The sequence below is a fragment of the Tripterygium wilfordii genome, chromosome 4, assembly GCF_013401445.1.
Source record: "Tripterygium wilfordii isolate XIE 37 chromosome 4, ASM1340144v1, whole genome shotgun sequence".
Classification (NCBI taxonomy): domain Eukaryota; kingdom Viridiplantae; phylum Streptophyta; class Magnoliopsida; order Celastrales; family Celastraceae; genus Tripterygium; species Tripterygium wilfordii.
In genome coordinates, this window is record NC_052235.1 from 12,899,216 (window position 1) to 12,921,137 (window position 21,922).

Here is a 21,922-nt window from a genome sequence, read left to right on the forward strand (position 1 = left end):
CCTTACCATAAAAAATGCATTTTCTTGGAGGAGAACATCTCACAGTAACTCTACAGTTAAGCGTGTTTCTACACGAGCACTATTGAGATGGGTGACCTCTTGGGAATGCAAAGCCATGAGTTCCTGATGTATCCACGGGAACTAGACAACCCAAAGCAGACAATATTGTTGATGTGTATTGGGTTGAAAATTCTAATAGGGTATCGGAGTCAACTCCACCCGTTTGGGTCACTTGTTCGCCCTTTCGGATGTTAGGAATCTTACATCGGTTAGATGTGGGAGTTCCATTCACTTATTAAGAGGGGCTTAACCTCAGAGGGCTCTTTTAGGGACAAAACTCACATGAGCTTTTGGCCTAATGTGGGATAATACCTCGTATTTGTTGGACCAACCTTTTTTCTCTACACATTTTTTCAAATTATTATATAGTATCGGACCATTTGCTCGATCCTCGAGAACTCCACCTGATGGCGTTTGTTAACTTGTGGGCCTGTCGAATATGGACCACCCATATGGGGTACCACATGAAGGACTCTAACCCATATAGTCCACTTGTTGGGTCTCGTATGAGTCCATAAGTGCGGGGGATTGTTAGAAATCCCACATAGGTTAAATGTGAAAGTTTCATTCACTTAATAAGAGGTGTCCAACATCATCACGCTAGAGGACCCTTTTAGGGACAAAACTCACATGGGCCTTTGGTCCAATGTGTGACAATATCTCAAGTGTTTATTGGATCAATATTTCTTCTCTACTCATTTTTCAAATTATTATAAGGGATTCTAGTGAAGAGTAACTCAACTGTCATTGAGTGCATGAGACGGGTTCAGGATGGTGGGCTTGGAGGGTGGACCAGAATTGGGCTTGACCAGTGAGAGGTTTTGGGCCATTCAATAAGCTTGGCCTGTAACCCAAATAAATGGACTTTGATCGATTTTTGACTTTTGATCCATTTTGAGAATGCTCGACTCGGGATTGACTTTCGATTCTTTTAAAGAATTGGGTTCATTTTGAAGACTTAAACCAATCTTTATTCTTCAAACCATTTCAAATATTTGACCTATCAAATGTATTTTTGGCCCAAATTTTATTAAGTCCATTTTTAAAATTAGCTCATTTTATCAAACTTAAATATTTGACCAAATTTGTTAAAAAGTTGATCATATATTATAGTTGATCAATTTGACCATTTAAATAAGTAGGCCTACGCGTAATTGGCTAGGCCTAGTGGACTAGTGCAAGCCAGAAAAAATCAAGATGACCAAGAAAAATAAAATAGTTAGTAAATAAAATATTTTATAAAATAATTTTTTTTTTTATCTTTTTGGGTGTATGTTAGATTTATTGAATTCATGCATTATTGTTGTTGTATTGATTGGTTGGTTGTTGGATTGGTATCACTAGTGGTGTTGGTATTATTGATGGTAGTTGGTTGTTGCAGTTAGACTATTTGCACTGGTCGTGCTAACTACACACCACCTTGAGACGTCATGAATGTCTGAGATTTATCTCCATCTTATTTAGTTGCTACCTGTGTGATGATATTGGGAATTAGCACAATAGTGCATATAGGTGCCACAGCCTCCTATGAATGTTCTGGACAGTTGTACGTAAATGTTGTGGTGACTGATTGTAGCATGTGCGTGTATATATTTGTGTGTATATATATATATATATATGTGCATTTCTAATAGTTGTTGTGCGGCATATGATCATATGCATTATTTTCTGCCTCATACATATCGTTGTTGCTTTGTTAGTTTTGCTTATTCTTTCTGCACATTTACCCTAGGCTATATATTGTTAGGAAGTCAGGAGTAAATTCAGATTGCTTGGATTGCATGGGAGGGAGTTAAGTGGAGTAATGGAGGGGAAAGTCCCCCCTTTCACTTAACTCTCCAATTCAACATTTTGTAGCCCCCTCAATTAGGGTTTTTTTTAAGGTGAGAGAAAATTGTGTTTATTATTTCCTAAATCATCTATAAAAATTGTTCACACATCTCAACTTTAATAAAGATATTTTTTTTACTCACAACTCTTAACTCTACATTCTTATCGTAAAGGTGGGTAAAAATAGTCTGCCCTCCCATAACTCTTCATCTCTTAACTATACTAACTCTTCATTTTTGAATCCAATCAGAAAGTGAGGCAAAATCGTCTGCAATGTGTTTCTTATGGTATTTGTCTCTCTTTTTTTTCATCATTAACATGATGCAATTTCATACAAACATTAATAATTCCAGTTATCATCTCGCATCATTGGTTCCCCATCTTATGGTTAATGTCTTGTCCCCTTTTAATGTATCCTTATCAGACTGAAAGAATATTGAAAAATAAAAGGAAACAACTCCCACCCTTTCAGGAAGATATCTAATTTGTTCATTTCTTTGATTTGAAGTTATCTCTATCCCTCCCCATAAGAAACTATAAAGTATATATGATGCCTTTTTACCCCTAAAAGCAAAGAATTATGCTTCATGAACATATTGAAATAGCAAAGAAGAGCTAAGCATCCCTATTGTGTTTTCCTCTCATCCCACATTGTGCAGCGGCAATCTCCATTATTACTTGAAATTCTTAGTGCAAACTAGCTACAAATCACAAAAAGGTTTGCTCTGACTCTATTCCTCAATTGCAAGTCGTTTCATCTGCCCTTTTTTTTTCCCCTTATAATTTGTCATGTGATTTTGTATGTCTATATGTGTCTATTGTGATTTTCCTGGAATAATAAGACATGAGAGAGTAGAATACACAGGAAAATAAGAGGATTTGGGGGGTGGGTGGGGGGAGCTTTGATGGTAAAAGAAAAATGTTGGTTTTTATTGTCTTTTTTCATCTATGGCGTATCGAATGAATAAGGATAGGGCATGTGTCATTTTAAAATTTTACTTTAGTTGAATACTAGAATTTAAATGGTTAATAGCATAAGCTTTTGGGTTCATATGAATTACAATACTAACAGAGTGAATTATAATAAAGAATAATTACGCATCCTATCTTATTGTGTTTTCACTTTCATCTCCTGTTCTGCAGCTGCAGGGTCTAGTACTTGTCAAATTTTATTGCAAACTTCTTAAAGATCACAAAGGTATGCTCCTATTATCCGATCCTTGTCATCCCTAATTTACTAGCAGCAGTTTCTTCTACCGTAATATTTCTTATTGTATATATAATGGTTTTCATAATATATTAGACTTAAGAGAAGAACACAAACAGACAAAAATGAAGGGGAGGGATAAACATCATTGTTTGTTTTGTCTCTTAAAATGTTCATCTTGTTCTTTCAACTTGTGCATCTTTTTCCATTTTGCTTCTAGATATTTTTTTCATTTTATAGGAATAAATTCTTCGATAAGTGATTGGATGCTACTAAAATTGCCTTTTGACATTCTGATTGTTTTATTCATGCAAAGGGGAAGTGAAAAACTTATTCACCAAAGAAAGATTTCCATTGACATGGTGTGGAAGTAAGGATTGATTAATTAATTCACGAATAAACTAACAGAACTTGAAATCCGGCAAGAAAGTTAGGAATTCATTAAAAAAATTAAGAGAAACCTCAAAAAAGTATATTAATTCGTCATTCATCTTTTTTAGCCGAAGATGGTGACAATCCTATAAATACTAAAACTATATAGTCTAATAAACATAAATTTATCAAAAAGTACTAATAGTAAAATTAAAAATAATAATGTGACTAAAATTCCTATTAACTTAAAGAAAAAAATTCTTAATAACAGAACAATAATAATTAAGTAAATAATACAAATCTTACCCTACACCAATCTCGTCCACCTGAAAAAAAAACTCACCCTTGAGTTAAGATTTGACTAAAAAATTGTCTTCACATACCCACAAAGAATCCTTTAAAATCTTCACGCTCGTTGGTTGAATTTGTACTATTCCATTCCAAAGAAACAACTTGTTGTGATTTGTTCTCCATAGAATTATCATATAATTCAATTTTAACACTGATCTGAATTGGATGCTCTTAAGATGCTTGTGAAATTGAATCAATAATAATTTCTTGAACCTTCAAAGTTTCTTGTTTTATGTCGAACAATTCGCCATCCTCATCAAACTTTGAGTAATAATCATCGAAGAATTGATTCATCAGCTGATTCAATTTAAATAAAATGTCTTCATACTAATAAGGAAAAAATTCAACAGTACGCAACCATTTCATTCGAGGCCAAGATTGAATTTTATCTTTGCATTGTCAAACTCGATTAAGTTGTATTTCATCCACTAGCTTGTTGCATATTCATTATGTTTATTTGATGCAAGTTTAATTGGCTTTATTCTTTTTCGTGAATTTCATGTAACAACCTTATTCTCTTTTATGATTTCCATATAATGAAAAAAAAATTTCCAAATCAAACAATCAATTCAAGCAATCTTGGATTTTGAGCATTTTAAAGTAAGGAATATCATTGTAATTACGAACATGAATCTTATACCTTCTTTGAATCAAAACATATGGATTAGTAGGTTGGTTTCGTGCAACATCAAGAACACCATTGAGTTGATTAAGCATACCTTGGACCCCCTCTAATGCCTCCCAAAAACCCTTTCGTTCAATGACTATATCATTTTCTCCTCCTTCATTGTTGGCCTTCTTGAAAGGCTAAATCCTACTCTGGTACCAACTGATGCAATGCGGAAGTAAGGATCGATTGATTAGTTCACAATAAACCAACATAACTTGGAATCCACCAAAAGAAATTGAGCAAAACTCCAAAATATTATATTAATTCATCATTCATCCTTTTTTTTGCCAAAGATTGCTACACATTCATCTTCTTTTTTTTGTCGAAGATTCCTACAACCCTATAGATACTAAAATTATAAAACTCTAATAGACATGAGATTACCAAAAATTACTAAGTTGTAAAATAAAAATAATAATTTGACTAAAATTCCTATTAAGAACAGAAAACAAAACCCTTAATAACACAACAATAATAATTCTTAATAGTTAAGTAAATAATGCAAATATTGTCCTACACCATTCAATTATAGTATGTTAAAATTGTTTAAATCACTGATACATTCTCCATCCATAGATCCAGCGGCTTTATAAAAAACCATTAGATCATTTACCATTAGCATTATGTCTAAAAATATATATATCATTTACCATTATCCCTACTCAAATTGAATACATATATGAGTCCAAGTGCTCCTCAGAAACTTCTTCATTTCTCATAGAAGCTCTCTGCTCCTGCGCTTGTAGTTTGTTGCACAGCTCAAGCATAAGGGCTTCTTGAGATCACATGATTATTCAACTATAGACCCCTTAGCTTCAAACCTCTCCGGCATACTTATTAGCATATTTCCAACCACATTCTTGGTCCCTCATTCTCTTTAGCTCAAACTCTCTTTTGAGTGTTAGCAGCTTTATTGACCTAACTCTCTCACTCCCTTGAAATTCTTCTTTAAGATTTATCAATAATGCAACATACAAACACATGCGCTAATGCACATGCACAAGAGAGACCTTACAAGCCCTGACGATCTAGAGTCGAGGTTAAATTTTGATGGAGAGGATTGATGGTTTCCTTTATATTCTGCAATCTTTATAAATTTTCTCCATCTATAGATAGCTATCATTCTTCTTTCTAAATCAGGGTAATGGACATCGTGACCTCCATCATTGGAAAAATCGGTGAATGTGCGTTGGAATCGATTAAGTTCCAATTTGCTTATCTGAGAACGTATGATGACAACATTGTGGCTCTTGAGCACCAACTTGAAATCTTGGAGGAAATGGAGAAGGATGTGCATGAAGCCATTGAAGCAGCAAAAAGAAATGGTGAAGTAATTCGAAAGCTTGTTCAACATTGGATAACAAGTGTTGAGGGAATCAAGATGGAGGCCAAAAAGTTTTTGGAAGACAATGTGAAAGTAAACAAGAGATGTTTTAGAGGGTGGTTTCCCGATTTGAAAACACGTTACTCGTTAAGCAAAGAAGCAGTGAGCAAAAATCAGACGATAAAAAGGCTATGTGAAGAAGAGGCATTATTTAATATTAATGTTTCTCTACCTGCACCTCCTCCAGGGATAGATTCCATGGCGTCCGAAGATATTGTACTCTTTGAAACAACTAAATTAGCTATGGAAGAGGTCATGGCTGCATTGAGAGATGATTCTACTAATTTTGTGGGGATACATGGAATGGGTGGAGTGGGAAAGACGACTTTAGTGAAAGAAATTGCTAGAAAATGCAAAGAAGATAAGCTTTTCGATCATGTGGCAATGGTTGTAGTGTCACAAACTATTAATGTCGAAAGTATTCAAGATCAGATAGGAGAGTTCTTGGGTTTAAAACTAGGAGAAAAAGGTGAGATGCTAAGAGCGAATCGGTTATGTGATCGACTAAAAAGTGAGAATAAGATCCTTGTTATATTGGATGATGTTTGGGCCAAACTTGATCTTGCAACTATCGGCATTCCTTTAGGAGAAGATCATAAGGGTTGTAAAGTTGTCATCACCACACGCCGTAGACAAGTCTGCACTGCCATGGGCATAAGTGTCCAAGGTACAAGAATTGTCAGTCTTGATGTCCTAACTAAACAAGAATCTTGGGACTTATTTAAGTTGCAAGCTGGTGATATTATTAATTCTCCCACAATGATAACTATGGCAGAGAAACTTGTCAAGGAGTGTGGAGGCTTGCCTATCGCTCTTGTGACAGTGGGAAATGCTATGAGAGACAAAGATTTAGAAGAATGGAAAGAGGCTGCTCTAGAGCTCGAGAATTCGAGGCCCACAAATGTTGAAGACATGGAAAAAAATGTGTTCAAGTGCATCAAATTCAGTTATGATTATTTGGTAGATGAGGAGGCCAAGTCTTGCTTCTTGCTTTGTAGTCTATTCCCAGAGGATTATAACATTGAAATAGAGAGGTTGGTTAGATATGGGGTGGGATTGAATATATTTAAGAGAATCCACAAAATTCAAGATGCCAGAAGACGAGCACATTCAATAATCAACAATCTTAGAGCCTCTTCTTTATTGGTGGCAAGTCAAGCTGAAGGATGCATCAAAATGCACGATGTTGTTCGCGATGTTGCTAAAACAATTGCATTGGATAAATATCTTGTGAAAGATGGCGAGGTTTTGAAAGAGTGGCCAAATGAAATGAGTATGGATGAATATAATGGTATTGGAATCTCTTTGACGAGAAATGAAATCCTAAAGTACCCTGATGCTTGGGAATGCCCAAACCTCGAGATATTTTTAATGCATGACTGCCATCTTGAGCAAGAAATGCCAGAAGAAGTATTTAAGGGAATGAAAAAACTCAGAGTTTTAGATCAAAATCATAACTATTACTCTAGAGAGAGAAGCTTGGAGCCATCACTTAGTCATCTCACAAATCTCCGGACATTAATTATTGGGCATAGTATTGGTCCAACGTATTTTCGTTCAAGAATTTCGATTCCAAGAATTTTGATTCGGGGCATTAGCGTAGTTGGAGAGCTGAAAATGCTCGAAGTTGTCAGCTTTAGACTATGCACATTTGAAGAGCCGCTGGATGCACTGAGGAAGCTGAAGAACCTGAGGTTGCTAGATTTGTATTCTTGTACTAATTGTTCATCTCTTTTCAACTACACAAGAACAGTAGCTGAAGATTGGAATTTTTCGCAATTACAAGAACTCTGTGTGACTGAGACAATGTCTTGTAGTGTAGCCGAGCTGATCAAATGTCATCCTCGCTTAAACGTGTTAAAGATTTGTATAGATGACATTAGTTGGACACATGAGAACTTTGTCTTCCCCCACTTGGATAATTTTGTCATTCAAGTGGGCTCAAACGGATATGATTTTGTAGGTGACTATTTTAACAACATTTTGCACCTCGATGGCAAATATGGAAGGCTGCACATAAACATGATTGAGACATTATTGTCAGGTGTAAGTATTTTAAGTATATCTCGCCTCAGTGGATTCAGAAACATCCTCCCCCACTTACTGGTTGGCAGAGACAGTCTTGGTGTCTTGAAAAAATTGCGAGTTACAGAATGCGGCTTGGAGTTCTTGATCAATATTGAGGAGGAAAGTAAGATTCCACAACCAACTTGGTTTTTAAATTTGGAGGAACTGCAACTTCAGCGTTCATCGAACTTTAGGGGGTTGTGTGGCATGGTTCTTATTGACTTGCCCTACTCCTTTATAAGGCTGAAAAAATTGTACATAGGAGAGTGTCACAAAATGTTAAATATCGGCATTCCATTTAATTTGTTACGAAGAATGCGACAGCTTGAAGTTCTGCAAATATCATATTGTGAAGCAGTAGAGTACTTATTTGATCTCAAAGAAGAAGTAGAGAATGCTGTTGAGGAGGAGGAAGGAATACTTGTCAATTTAAGGGAAATGAGTCTAGTACGCTTGTATAATTTAGCGCAGTTGTGGAAGGGCCGTATTGGAGTGGTGCACTTGCGCAACTTGAAAATAGTGAAAATTGATAAGTGCCCCAGATTGAAACTTCTTTTTCATTGGTCTGTAGCCCAAAAACTTGAGCAACTTGAAGAGCTAAGTGTCGATTATGGCCAGGAATTAGAAGAGATTGTTGGATGGGAGACAGGAGAAGAGGATACTGGATTAGTGCTCTTTCGCTGCTTGAAAAGGGTGAAAACTAAGTACTGCCCCAAATTGAAAGTTCTTTTCCGTTGGTCTGTAGCTCAAAGACTTGAGCAATTGGAAGAGCTAAGAGTTTTTGATTGCCAGAAATTAGAAGAGATTGTTGGATGCGAAACAGGAGAAGAGGCTACTGGATTAATACCCTTTCGCAGCTTGAAAATAGTGGAAATTCACGGGTGCTCCAAATTGAAAATTCTTTTCCATTGGTCTATGGCTCAAAGATTTGAGCAACTTAAAGAGCTAAAAGTTAGTAATTGCAACAAATTGGAAGAGATAGTTGGAAGGGAGACGGGCGAAGACGCTGTTCATAAGGTGTTGTTTCCTGAATTACAATATTTGTACATGCGGAACCTTCCAAAACTAGTTGGTTTCTACACTGGTGACTTGCCAGGGAGCCAAAGCACCCCCAAGTTGGAGACCGTTCATACGACTGGCCGTTTACCTATGGTTAAGATCGCACCTGAGGGCAAGAACTTAGATACAATTATAAAAGACCACAAAGGTATGCTTAAATGTGTATTACTTGATTTCTCTTCCTCCTATTTATGCTCATTTATCTATCGAACCTATTCATCGTCCAGATGATTTCTTCAAGGCTTCTACTTGAAATTGAAGAGGAAGAAGAATAAATGGCAGCTAATGCTTTGCAGAGAATGGTATATATAAGCTACTTCTTTTTTTTTTGCTCCTGAAGTTGATGAATTGTTTTGATTCTTATCATTGGGTGCTATGGGTTTGGGTCTTGTTTCTGGTGATATGGGTTTGGGGTTTGTCTCTGCTAGTCTGGGTATTTTGGGTCTGGAATCTAGTCATTGGCTGATGTGGGTTTAGGGCTAGTTGCTTCTGGGGTTTAAGGGCTTGGCTCTTCTTATCTTTCAGTATTAATAAAAACTTGTAGATATATCAAAAAAAAAAAACTAAAATCACACTAGGGAATTCAGTTACTAATTGATAATCTGATTTGATTGCGTGCTCAGATAATCAGTAATTATCAGGTATTATAGTATTATACCCCTACTAGGCCATTTAACTCACCCTTTTGTTTTGCCTCCCTTTCAGGTGAGTTTGTTAATGACGACCAGCGCCTGATGGCATGAGTGCAACAACGTCATGGATATATGTTTGTGGGTTATTCGGTATCATTAGGATTTATTTATTTGAAAACCTTCGTATGTTTTATTTCGTAGGACATAATAAATTATGTATTTTAATTGTTGGATAAATTCAGGTTAATTTGGATTTGAAATTCCAGATGTTTTATATTTCATAGAGGCACAATTAATCATGTCTATTTATGTAGTTGAATTTGATGAAATTATGAATTGAGATGAATGATTCTAGAGGACATTGCATGATATTTGGATTGTTGAGGTTATTTTAATAATTTTGCAGATCCCCTTCTCTAATTTTTCGACCACTACTTTCATTCACAAAGCCTATTTTAGAAGCAATTTGGTTTGGATTCACAACGTATTGAAAAGAAACAGAAGAAGAATAAAGAGCGATCCACCACTGATGGATGCGAAAGAGTAATAAGCAGACGGACACAATAGAGTAATAATAAGCAAACGAAAGATGTAGGAGGATATCTAGCCTGACCAAGCATTACATGAGCAGCATCAATAACGTTGGGAGGTATGACTCATAGGAATGCAAGAATGCCAATACATATGCGAATTTGAGGAGCCACAATCATTCGTTTGTGTTAAAATATGAACGTTTGACACACCTCCCAACGTTACCCAAAGTTACCGTTATATACCTCTATATATATTAAACCATAGTTGCCACCGCATTGTAATTTGAATTAATGAAAAATATAGCTTCTTGTTACAGCTCTGTCTATTGACAATTATCGAACGAATGAAGTGATACTAAGTGTGGTGTGTGTGTATATAACTTGATAGGAATGAAAACTGGGTGATTAAAAGACCAAATTGAACAAGGGGAGAGAATGGAATTTGGCTAGTGTGCGCAAATACAAATATGAACTCCACCTTTTTTCTCCTCCACACGTACTATTCATTCGGCATGTCCTTTTCTCCATGGTACTCGAAAATTCTAGATTCAAGTTTTGAGATTTTATCCCAGTGGTGGTAAGAGAACTTCAAGGATGAAGCAAACTAAGAAACACAAATTGATCGAACCGTTAAGGACGGACTTGCACGCCCTAGTTTGAAGAGTCAGTCTCACCCTAGTTTACATACGGCTGCTTAAGTTTCTTGGTGAACCAATTCTGGACCATTCCACAACAGAGGAATTAAGACAAAGATTTGAAGGACGGTTGGTATGCACATGTAGATGTTGAAGCTGTGGAAACTTATATGAAGTGTTGGGATTTTCTGAATTATGGGATAATTTGGGTTTCGTGTACGTACGTCATTACGCTGCCGAAATTCAGTAAAATGTATGATTAAATTTTGGAACAATTTGTAGGTACTTTCGAAAATAAAGTGAACGCTTCAGTTAAGTTAATTGAGCGATCATTTTAAATTGTTGGACACTTGGGAGGGAAGAGTAGTATTCGGATATCTGGAGTGGAGTGTATTAGGTGAGTGGATAATGCCTTAAATAATGCATTGTTGATTCGATAAATAGTTCGACGATAAAACTCCCATTCATTGTGCAATTCATAACCTTCGTTATCATTAGTTTCAAAACGCCATATTCGTAGCGTTAATCTGTTGAAACATTTATTTCGATAATTCTCAAGCCGAGTAAGATATTTGGGACAAGCATCTGACTTGTGTTTTGATTCCTGCCATTGACTCGTATGCCGATATAATAATCAGATTTTGTTAATTTCATATAGGGCACTCCTGTGTTATCAAATGTTCGATCACGATTTTGATTGTCAGGCCATATCTAGTTTGGTTTATTATTTTGTTGTTGAACCTTTTCAATTATGCTTGTCCCCCTTGGATTATTTGAGTCATTATTCATTCATTGGGTCTTGTGACTCACGCTTTATTTGTTGACATTTTGTTTCAGATAGAGTAGATTCGGCAAATCCTGTACCATCTTCAGTTTCTTAGAGTTTCATCCATTTCTGGTGAGTCCGACATCATTGTGCAGGAAGGTTCTATGATATTTTCTAAATTTTTATTTTGTATACATATATGATTGATAAGTGCCAAAAATGTACATTTTTAATAATGAATTATTAAGGCATTTGTCACATAATTAGGGTTTAAAGTGATTATTACACCATTAAAGTACAAATATCATTCTTAATCACTTTATATTTGTTTTTATATTTTCAGACCCAATTCATACCAACCCATATTCAACATTTGCTGATCCATTTCGTGAAGAGCTCATTTGCTTGTGTCAACTACCATCTTGACCCATTTCTTGATTCTCACTTGAAGCACATCACTCGAATTTGGCTCACTAGCCCACGTTTAGCCACTTGCCAAAGCCCATCACATGATATGTCAAAACCATTACCATTCCCACCTATACATATATACACATATATGTATATCTCTTCTTGACATCATTTCATGCATTAACATCATCTCCACAGTAAACATTTGCCATGGGCAAAACTCCCTTGCTTATTGACAACCACCTCATTTAAACTTCACCATATCTTCTCTATCACCGACTATCACCATCTTCTCTTACACCCACCCGTATCTACACTTGCATCATTACTACATTTACATTTACGGCACCATCTTCTTACACTGACATGGTCGGCCATACGTAGCCTCCATCACTCCCATGTCCAATTTGAGACTTGTTTCTTGCAGTTAATACCAGAGTTACCTAGACATAAATGGCATATACTAGGGTCTTTGTGATCGTTACATAAGTTACTATAGATCCTAATGTGTTCTTGATTGTCCTAGCCAATCCAGATGTCCATGGATGGTTGCAATTAAGGATAGACATGGTAAGTTAGATGCCATGACTATTACATAAATTAAGGGACTTGATCTTTGATATGCATAAATGAAATGATAATTGTCAGCTAAATAATTTAAATACAATAGAGTTGGTGAAATCGAATCCTTAGTGTTTGTCTACTTGTGTTAATTATCATTCATTTTGTTTTCACTGATAATTACGAGGAGTTGAAATTGTAAATATTTAATATTCAGTTATTGTGGATACAACACTCGTATTTGCCACTTGTACACTACAACTGATTCGTGCACTTGCGAGTATCATTTGGGTTTGGAATCGCTATATTTTTAGTGGGTCTAAAATTTCACATCAATGATCTTAGAAGCTCCATTAACTACATATAGGATTTTTTTTATATGTATGGCCGATAGGCCCTGAAGTTATTTTGGATTTATCGATATTATGTAAAATATGATTTCCTATTTGATTGAAATGGTTTGTTATATGCTTTGAGGCTTGCTTGGCCTCAATGTCCCCTATCCATTGGGGTAATGCACCGGCCACGTGCCCTATTTTTTGGATCATGACACTGTAAGGTTAGGATTCCTTAGCGTTAGGATTTTTTTTGAGTTTCCACGTATTTAATTTCATTAGACTTTATATATTTTGTCTTAACGTTGCTAGTTGTTTTATTGCGTTGAGGTTAGTTTAGTATTTTCAAAAACTCTCTATTGGGACGGGGCATTACATATTTAATAAGAACAATGCTACATTCCCCATTTTGTGACCCTCAAACGTATGTGACATTAAAACAGCCATTTATTAAAAATACATATGTAGAACTCACTTTACATCCAATACTTCATATTAAATGGGGATCATCAACCTCATAATAAAACACATGTACCAAAATTTGTAACAAAATTTCGGCAAGATTTACTTTGTATTTTGGATAACCCACCTATAAGGAAATTTATTAGAAGGCTTCAGATCATCACAACATAAAACTACTATCTCCCATCCACTATTAACAGACATACATAGAATATAATTATTTACATTCTTGATGACACGACAAGATGCATTAATTTCGTTGTGATTTAGAAAGCCTTCTGTTAGTGACAAAATCACCAATCTCTAATACCGTTAATACTATGAATCTTAGTCTTACAAACGAACATATGCCCCAGTGGTACAATTACGGTGGGGTAACCCAAATGTCACAGGTTCAATTCTTATAAACAATCTCTCCACATATTATGTGTGGAAAAGGTACGAATATATCATGTTTACCTATGAATCTTAGCTAGCGCTTCTAGATGTCATAGGTTTAATTCTTATAAACAATCTCTTACATATTATGTGGGGATAAGGTCTGAGTATATCATGTTTACCTATGAATCTTAGCTTTTTAAGGAAGACATCTAATTCATTCATTTCATTGATTGTTAGGGCTTGCTTGGATTGATATTTTAAAGTTAAGGAGAGTTAAGAAATTATGAGTAAATTCACCTTGCTTGGATTGCATGGGAGGGAGTTAAGTGGAGTAATGGAGGGAAAGTTCGCCCCTCACTTAACTCTCCAATTCAACATTTTGTAACCCTTAAATTAGGGGTTTTTTGACGTGAGAGAAAAGTTTATCTATTATTTCTTAAATTATCCATAAAAATTGTTCACACATCCCAACTATAATAAGGGTATTTTTGTTACTCACAACTATTAACTCTCATTAACTCTATCTTCTTGCCCAAGTAAAGTTGGGTAAAAATAATCCGCCCTCCCATAACTCTCCCTCCCTTTAACTCTACTCACTCTTCATTTTTGAATCGAAACAGAAAGTGAGGCAAAGTCATCTGCAATGTGTTTCTTATGGTGTTTGTCTCTCCTTTGTTCATTATTAACATGATGCAATTTCATACAAACATTAATAATTCCAGTTATCATCTCGCATCATTGGTTCCCCATCTTATGGTTAATGTCTTGTCCCCTTTTAATGTAACCTTATCAGACTCAAAGAATATTGAAAAATAAAAGTAAACAAATCCCACCCTTTCAGGAAGACATCTAATTTGTTCATTTCTTTGATTTTAGGTTATCCCTATCCCTCCCCATAAGAAACTATAAAGTATATATGATGCCTTTTTACCCCTGAAAGCAAAGAATTATGCTTCATGAACATACTGAAATAGCAAAGAAGAGCTAAGCATCCCTATTGTGTTTTCCTCTCATCCCACATTGTGCAGCGGCAATCTCCATTATTTGAAATTCTTAGTGCAAACTAGCTACAAATCACAAAAAGGTTTGCTCTGACTCTTTATTCCTCTATTGCAAGTAGTTTCATCTGCCCTTTTTTTTTCCCTTATAATTTGTTATGTGATTTTGTATGTCTATATGTGTGTATTGTGATTTCCCTGAACAATAAGACTTGAGAGAGTATAATACACAGGAAAATAAGAGGATTTTTTTTCGGAGGGGGAGGGGGAGCTTTGATGGTAAAAGAAAATTGTTGGTTTTTGTTGTCTCTTTTTCGTCTCTGACGTATCGAATGAAGAAGGATGAGGCATTGGGGCATGTGTCGTTTTAAAAGTTTACTTTAGTTGAACACTCGAATTTAAATGGTTAATAGTGTAAGCTTTTGGGTTCAGATGGATTACATGCTAAGAGAGTGAATTATAATAAAGAATAATTAAGCATCCTATCTTATTGTGTTTTCACTTTCATCTCATGTTCTGCAGCTGCGGGCTCGAGTATTTGTCAAGTTTTATTGCAAACTTCTTAAAAGATCACAAAGGTATGCTCTTATCATCTGATCCTTGTCATCCTTTACTAGCAGTAGTTTCTTCTGCCGTACGTAATATTTCTTATTGCATATATAATGGTTTCATGATAAGACTTAAGAGGAGAAGATAAACACAGAAAAATGAAAGGGAGGGAATAAACATTATGCTTTGCTTTGTCTCTTAAAATTTTCATCTTGTTCTTTCATCTTGTGCATCTTTTTCGATTTTACTTCTAGATATTTTTTCGTTTCATAGGAATAAACTCTTCGATAAGCGATTGGCCATGGATGCTAATAAAATTGCCTTTTGACGTTGTGATTACTTTATTCATGCAAAGGAGAAAGTGAAAAACTTATCCACCAAATAAAGAGTTTCATTGACATGTTGCGGAAGTAAGGATCGATTGGTTAGTTCATGAATAAACCAACAAAACTTTAAATCTGGCAAGAAAGCATGGAATCCATGAAAAAAATTTGAGAGAAACCTCAAAATGTATATTAATTCATTATTCATCTTTTTTAGCCGAAGATGGTTACAGTTTTATAAATACTAAAACTATAAGGCCTAAGAAACATAAAGTTGCCAAAAAATACTAACAGTAAAATTTAAAATGATAATGCGACTAAAATTCCTATCAACTAAAAGAACAAAATTCTTAATAACACAACAATAATAATTAAGTAAATAATACAAACCCTATCATACACTAGTCTCTTCCACTTGAAAAAATAACTTGCCCTCGAGTTAAAGATTTGACTAAAAAAATTGTCTTCACATACCCACAAAGAATTGATCCTTTAACATCTTCGCTCCCATTGGTTGAATTTGTAATATTCTATTCCAAAGAAACAACTTGTTATGATTTGTTCTCAACCTCTTGTGATTTTTTCTCCACAGAATTATCATATAATTCAATTTTAACACTATCATCTGAATTGGATGCTCTTCAGATGCTTGTGAAATTGAATCAATGATAATTTCCTTAACCTTCAAAGTTTCTTGTTTTATGTCGAACAATTTGCCATCCTCATCAAACTTTGAGTAATAATCATCGAAGAATTGATCCATCAGCTGATTCAATTTAAATAAAATTTCATACTAATAAGGAAAAAAAATTCAATAGTAAGCAACCATTTCATTCTAGTGTTGTCAAATTCGATTAAGTTGTATTTCATCTCACCAGCTTGCTACATATTCATTATGTTTATTTGATGCAAGTTTGACCTTCTTCTCTTTTGTGAATTCCATATAACGACCTTCTTCTCTTTCATGATTTTCATATAATGAAAAATATTCTTCCAAATCAAACAACCAATTCAAGTAATCTTGGATTTTGAGCATTTTAAAGTAAGGAATATCGTTGCAATTACAAACATGAATCTTGTACATTCTTTGCGTCAAAACATGAATCAATAGGTTGGTTTCGTGCAACGTCACGAACGCAGTACCCATTGATCAGTTGATTCTAATTGACATTGAATTGATTAAGCATATATTGGACCTCCTCTAATACCTCCCAAAAATTATTAACCTTCCGTTCAATGACTATATCATTTTTTCCCTCCTTCATTGTTGGCCATCTTGAAAGGCTAAATTCCTCTCTGATACCTACTAATGCTGTGCGGAAGTACGTAATGATCGTTTGATTAGTTCACAAATAAACCAACATAACTTGGAATCCACCAAAAAAATTTGGAGAGAAACTCCAAAATATTATATTAATTCATCATTCATCTTCTTTTTTTATTGCCGAAGATTTCTACATCTCTTTTTTTTTGCCGAAGATTTCTATAGCCTTATAGATACTAAAACTATAAAACTCTAATATAGACATGAAATTACCAAAAAGTACTAGGTAGTAAAATACAATTAATAATTTGACTAAAATTCCTATTAACTACAAAAAAAAACCCCTTAATAACACAACAATAATAATTCCTAATAGTTAAGTAAATAATGCAAATCTTGTCCTACACCATTCAATTATAGTATGTTAAAATTGTTTAAATCACTTATACATTCTCCATCCATAGATCCAGCGGCATTATGAAAAACCATTAGATCATTTACCATTAGCATTATGTCTAAAAATATATCATTTACCATTATCCCTACTCAAATTGAATACATATACGAGTCCAGGTGCTCCTTAGAAACTTTTTCATTTCTCATAGAAGCTCTCTGCTCCTGCATCCAACCAATTTTACAGAGTAATCTTTCACATTGTCTCCGTCCTTTATTCTCTTTAGCTCAAACTCTCTTTTGAGTGTTAGCAGCTTTAGTGACCTAACTCTCACCCTGAAATTCTTTTTTAAGATTTTCCCTTGTCTCCTTAGTTGTCTTCAGTTCAATATTTCACCAGAACTTAACATGCCACACAATCACAAGAGCCTTGTGTACCATACTAGACTATATCTAATATTACATCAATAATGCAGCATACAAACACAGGCACTAATGCACATGCACAAGAGAGACCTTACAAGCACTGACGATCTAGATTCTAGAGTCGAGGATAAATTTTGATGGATAGGATTAATGGTTTCCTTTATATTCTGCCACTACAAGAAATTAGCGATTTTCCAATCACTGCATAGGTTGGAAATCTATTTTCCAACCGATATTTGTTGGTTGGTAAATATCTCATTGGAAATTTTCTTCCAACCGTTTCTTAAATCGGTTGGTAATTTGCAACTGATATTTTGGTTGTAAAATTTTTACATTTTGTTGGAATTTTTTTTGGTGGGTAAAAAAAATATTTCGTTGAAAATATCTTTTCCAACCATTTCACAATCAGTTGGTAATTTGAAACCGAAAAATCGATTTCAACAATTATATTTTTGGTTGGAATTATTTTTCGTACAGCAATGGATAAATCATCGGTTGGTAAGTATTTATATTCTTAAAATATTCGTTATCAACCGACAAAACGGTTGAAAAACTGAAGTACTAAAAAACTGAGATACAGCTTAATCAGTAGGTAGAGATACTTACCAACTGAAATAGCGGCTGGTAATTTTATAATAAATTAGATTTTATATTTTGATAGACCACAACAGTTACACAGCAGAATAACACAGCAAGATCACAGCAACAACAATGAGGATGATTGGTAAACCAGAGAACTGTGTCTCTATATTTGATTGAAAGGAAGTACAAGAGAAAGTGGCATTGAAAATACAAAGATAAACCTAACTTTCGAGGAGTTAGGACCTCCAAAAGACAACATGTCTCCCACTCAATTCCAGACTGCCCAACCCACTAACTCTGCCAGACTAAATACTCAGAGTTTGTTACAAAACAGAATAGACCAATACAAAAGTTACAACTGTCTCTATCTTGGCCCTACACTTGCTGCCCACCGATGCTCTTGCTCCTTCTTGTGTACCTGTGAGTAATAAACTTATCAATACCCTCCCCTAGAAGTTTAACCTTGTCCTCAAGGTTGAAGGTAGGGAATTGCTGCTGTATATCCTCAGCCGATTCCCAGGAATTATCACAGTCATCCAAATTCTTCCACTTAACCAACACTTCCAACTGACCCGATATGAGCCTTCTTGCTTGTTTGATATCTTCAGGAACAACCAACAGTTCCAAGTCCTCAGTCAAGGTTGCTGGTAGAGCTTGAGAAGTAACATCAGTAGTCGAGGATGATTTCAGTTGAGATACATGAAAGGTAGGGTGAATTGTAGTCCCTGGAGGTAACTCCAATCGATAGGCAACTTCTCCAATCCTTTCTAGCACAACAAATGGACCATAGTAGCGAGGGCTGAGCTTGTGGTAAGGACGTTTCGCAAGAGACTTAAATTTATAGGGTTGTATGCGAACATAAACCCGGTCTCCTGGAGTAAAGATCACCTCCCTACGCTTCTTATCAGCATATTGTTTCATCCTATTCTGTGCCACAGCCAAATGTTCCTTGAGTTGTTCTAGTATAGCATTACGATCTTGCAAAAGCAAATTAACTTCCTCTATTCCTGACAGATCTCCCGAGAATTTCAATAGGGATGGAGGGGCCTGCCCATAGAGAGCTTGAAAGGGAGTCATACCTGCAGAATTATGGAATGAAGTATTATACCAAAATTCTGCCCATGCTACCCACTTGGGCCACTGCCTTGGATGTTGACTTGTGAAGCGCCTGAGATATTCTGCCAAGCAACGGTTAACGACCTCCGATTGACCATCCGTTTGAGGATGGTACGCTGTTGACATTTTCAGAGTAGTACCCGATAATTTGAACAATTCAGACCAAAAATGGCTTACAAATACCCTGTCACGATCAGAAACAATGGACTGAGGAAAACCATGTAACCTAACCACCTCCTTAGTAAATAGGAATGCCACCTCCATAGCTGAATAAGGGTGCCCCAAAAGGAGAAAGTGTGCATACTTTGTTAGCCTATCCACCACCACCAAGATAGTATCCACCCCCTTAACTCTCGGCAAGCCACCCAAAAAGTCCATAGTAATGTCATACCAAGACTTAGTAGGCACAGGTAAGGGCTGTAAGAGTCCTTGTGGACTGAGAGTTGAATATTTGTGTCTTTGACAAACATCACACTGGGCCACAAAAGTCTTAACATCAGTACGCATGCCCACCCAGAATAATACATTGGAAATTCTTTTGAAGGTGCGAAAAAACCCAGAATGACCACCTTGTGGAGTGGAATGAAACTCCTGCATGAGAGCAATAATACGAGGAGAATTCCTTGGAATCACTAAACAGCCATGATGGAAAAGAGTACCACCAATCAACTTATAGGGAGGTTTACTATCAGGACTTAATAAAAGAGATTGAATAATTTCCTTCAATTGAGAATCATGCAAGACTTCATCCTGTAAATCCAGCAAGGTGGGACAAGAAGCAACCGACAGCCCTGCCAATAACAATGGCTGCACTGTCGAACCTTCCCCCGTGTGGATGTTATGAGGGGCAGGTTCACTAGTCTCCCCCATTCTAGACAAAGCATCAGCAGCTTTATTCTCAAGCCCGGGGCGATATTGTATCTCAAAGTCAAAGCCAAGAAGTTTAGTAACCCATTTTTGTTGTCCTTCATGAATCACACGCTGGTCTAACAGAAAACGCAGGCTACTCTGGTCAGTGCGCACAATAAATTTCCTCCCTAAGAGATAGTGTCTCCATTTGTGGGTAGCAAATACGATAGCCATGAGCTCGCGTTCATAAACAGACTTGAGTCGAGCGCGGGGAGACAAAGACTGGCTAAAATAAGCCAGAGGATGCCCATCCTGCATTAAGACTGCACCCAAACCACTTCCAGAAGCATCAGTTTCAACAATAAATTCTTTAGAAAAATTTGGTAATGCCAAGACAGGTACTTCACACATTGCCCTTTTTAATTGGTCAAATGCTACCTGGGCTGCTTCTCCCCACTCAAAGGCATTTTTCTTCAACAGACTGGTCAAGGGAAGAGCAAGTGTGCTATAGCCTTGCACAAACTTACGATAATAACCTGTGAGGCCTAAAAATCCCCTCAAGGATTTGATGTTGTTAGGTACTGGCCAATTAAGCATGCTCTGAAGTTTAGCAGGATCAGCCGAAACTCCCTTGGAACTAACAATATGACCGAGGTACTCCACTTGAGATTGAGCAAAAACACATTTCTTGACATTCACAACCAGTTCATGTTGGCAAAGTATATCAAAGATAATCTCCAGGTGCTGCAAATGCAAGGACAAATCCAAGCTGAAGATTAAAATATCGTCAAAAAACACCAAAATAAACTTACGGAGATATGGCTGAAAAATGGCATTCATCAGCGATTGAAAGGTTGAAGGGGCATTAGTTAAGCCAAATGGCATAACAAGAAATTCATAATGGCCCTCGTGTGTCCGGAATGCGGTCTTTTCAGTGTCTTGATCTCTTACACAAATTTGGTGGTAACCAGATTTAAGATCCAGTTTCGTAAATACCGTAGCTCCATGTAGCTCATCTAAGAGTTCATCAATGATGGGAATGGGGAATTTATCTGGTATAGTCAGCTTGTTTAAAACCCTGTAATCCACACACATTCTCCATCCACCGTCTTTTTTCTTCACTAACAGAACCGGACTAGAATATGGGCTATTACTAGGTTTAATGATCCCTGCTGCCAGCATTTCACGTACTAACTTCTCAATCTCATTCTTCTGGTAATAGGGGTATCTGTAGGGCCGAATGTTTGGTGGGGAAGCCCCGTCACGGAGAACAATAGCATGGTCATGAAGGCGCTTCACGGGTAAACCCTCCTTAGCAGTAAATACCGCAGGAAACTTGAGCAAGATATCACGTAACTCAGATGGTAACTCCAGCGGAATACCACTAATCTCCTTAGCAATGTGGTTGTTAGACATTTGACACTCCCCAAACTCTAGAATCTGACAAGCTCCAAACTCAACCAAGAACCCCAAATCACCATTGCGTACTGTTTTCAACATAGTCTTGAGTGAAATTACAGTTTTTGACAATGAGGGGTCGCCTTGCCACACCACAGTTCGCCCTTCGTTACTAAACCTCATCGTCAATTTCTGATAATTAGTGGAAATATCACCCAAAGACCGTAGCCAAGCTATACCCAATATGAGATCTGCACTACCCAGATCAAAAACATGAAAGTGAGCACTGAACTCCTCCCCATGCACAG

General features: G+C 36.1%; 1 protein-coding gene across 1 annotated transcript; it reads left to right on the forward strand.

The window, feature by feature from the left end:
* The first annotated feature begins 5,634 nt into the window (after window positions 1–5,634).
* LOC119996978 (disease resistance protein RPS2-like) lies at window positions 5,635–9,231 on the forward strand. Its single transcript, XM_038843756.1, has one exon. The coding sequence runs from the start codon at window positions 5,635–5,637 to the stop codon at window positions 9,229–9,231; it is 3,597 nt and encodes a 1,198-aa protein (XP_038699684.1).
* The last annotated feature ends 12,691 nt before the right edge of the window (window positions 9,232–21,922 follow it).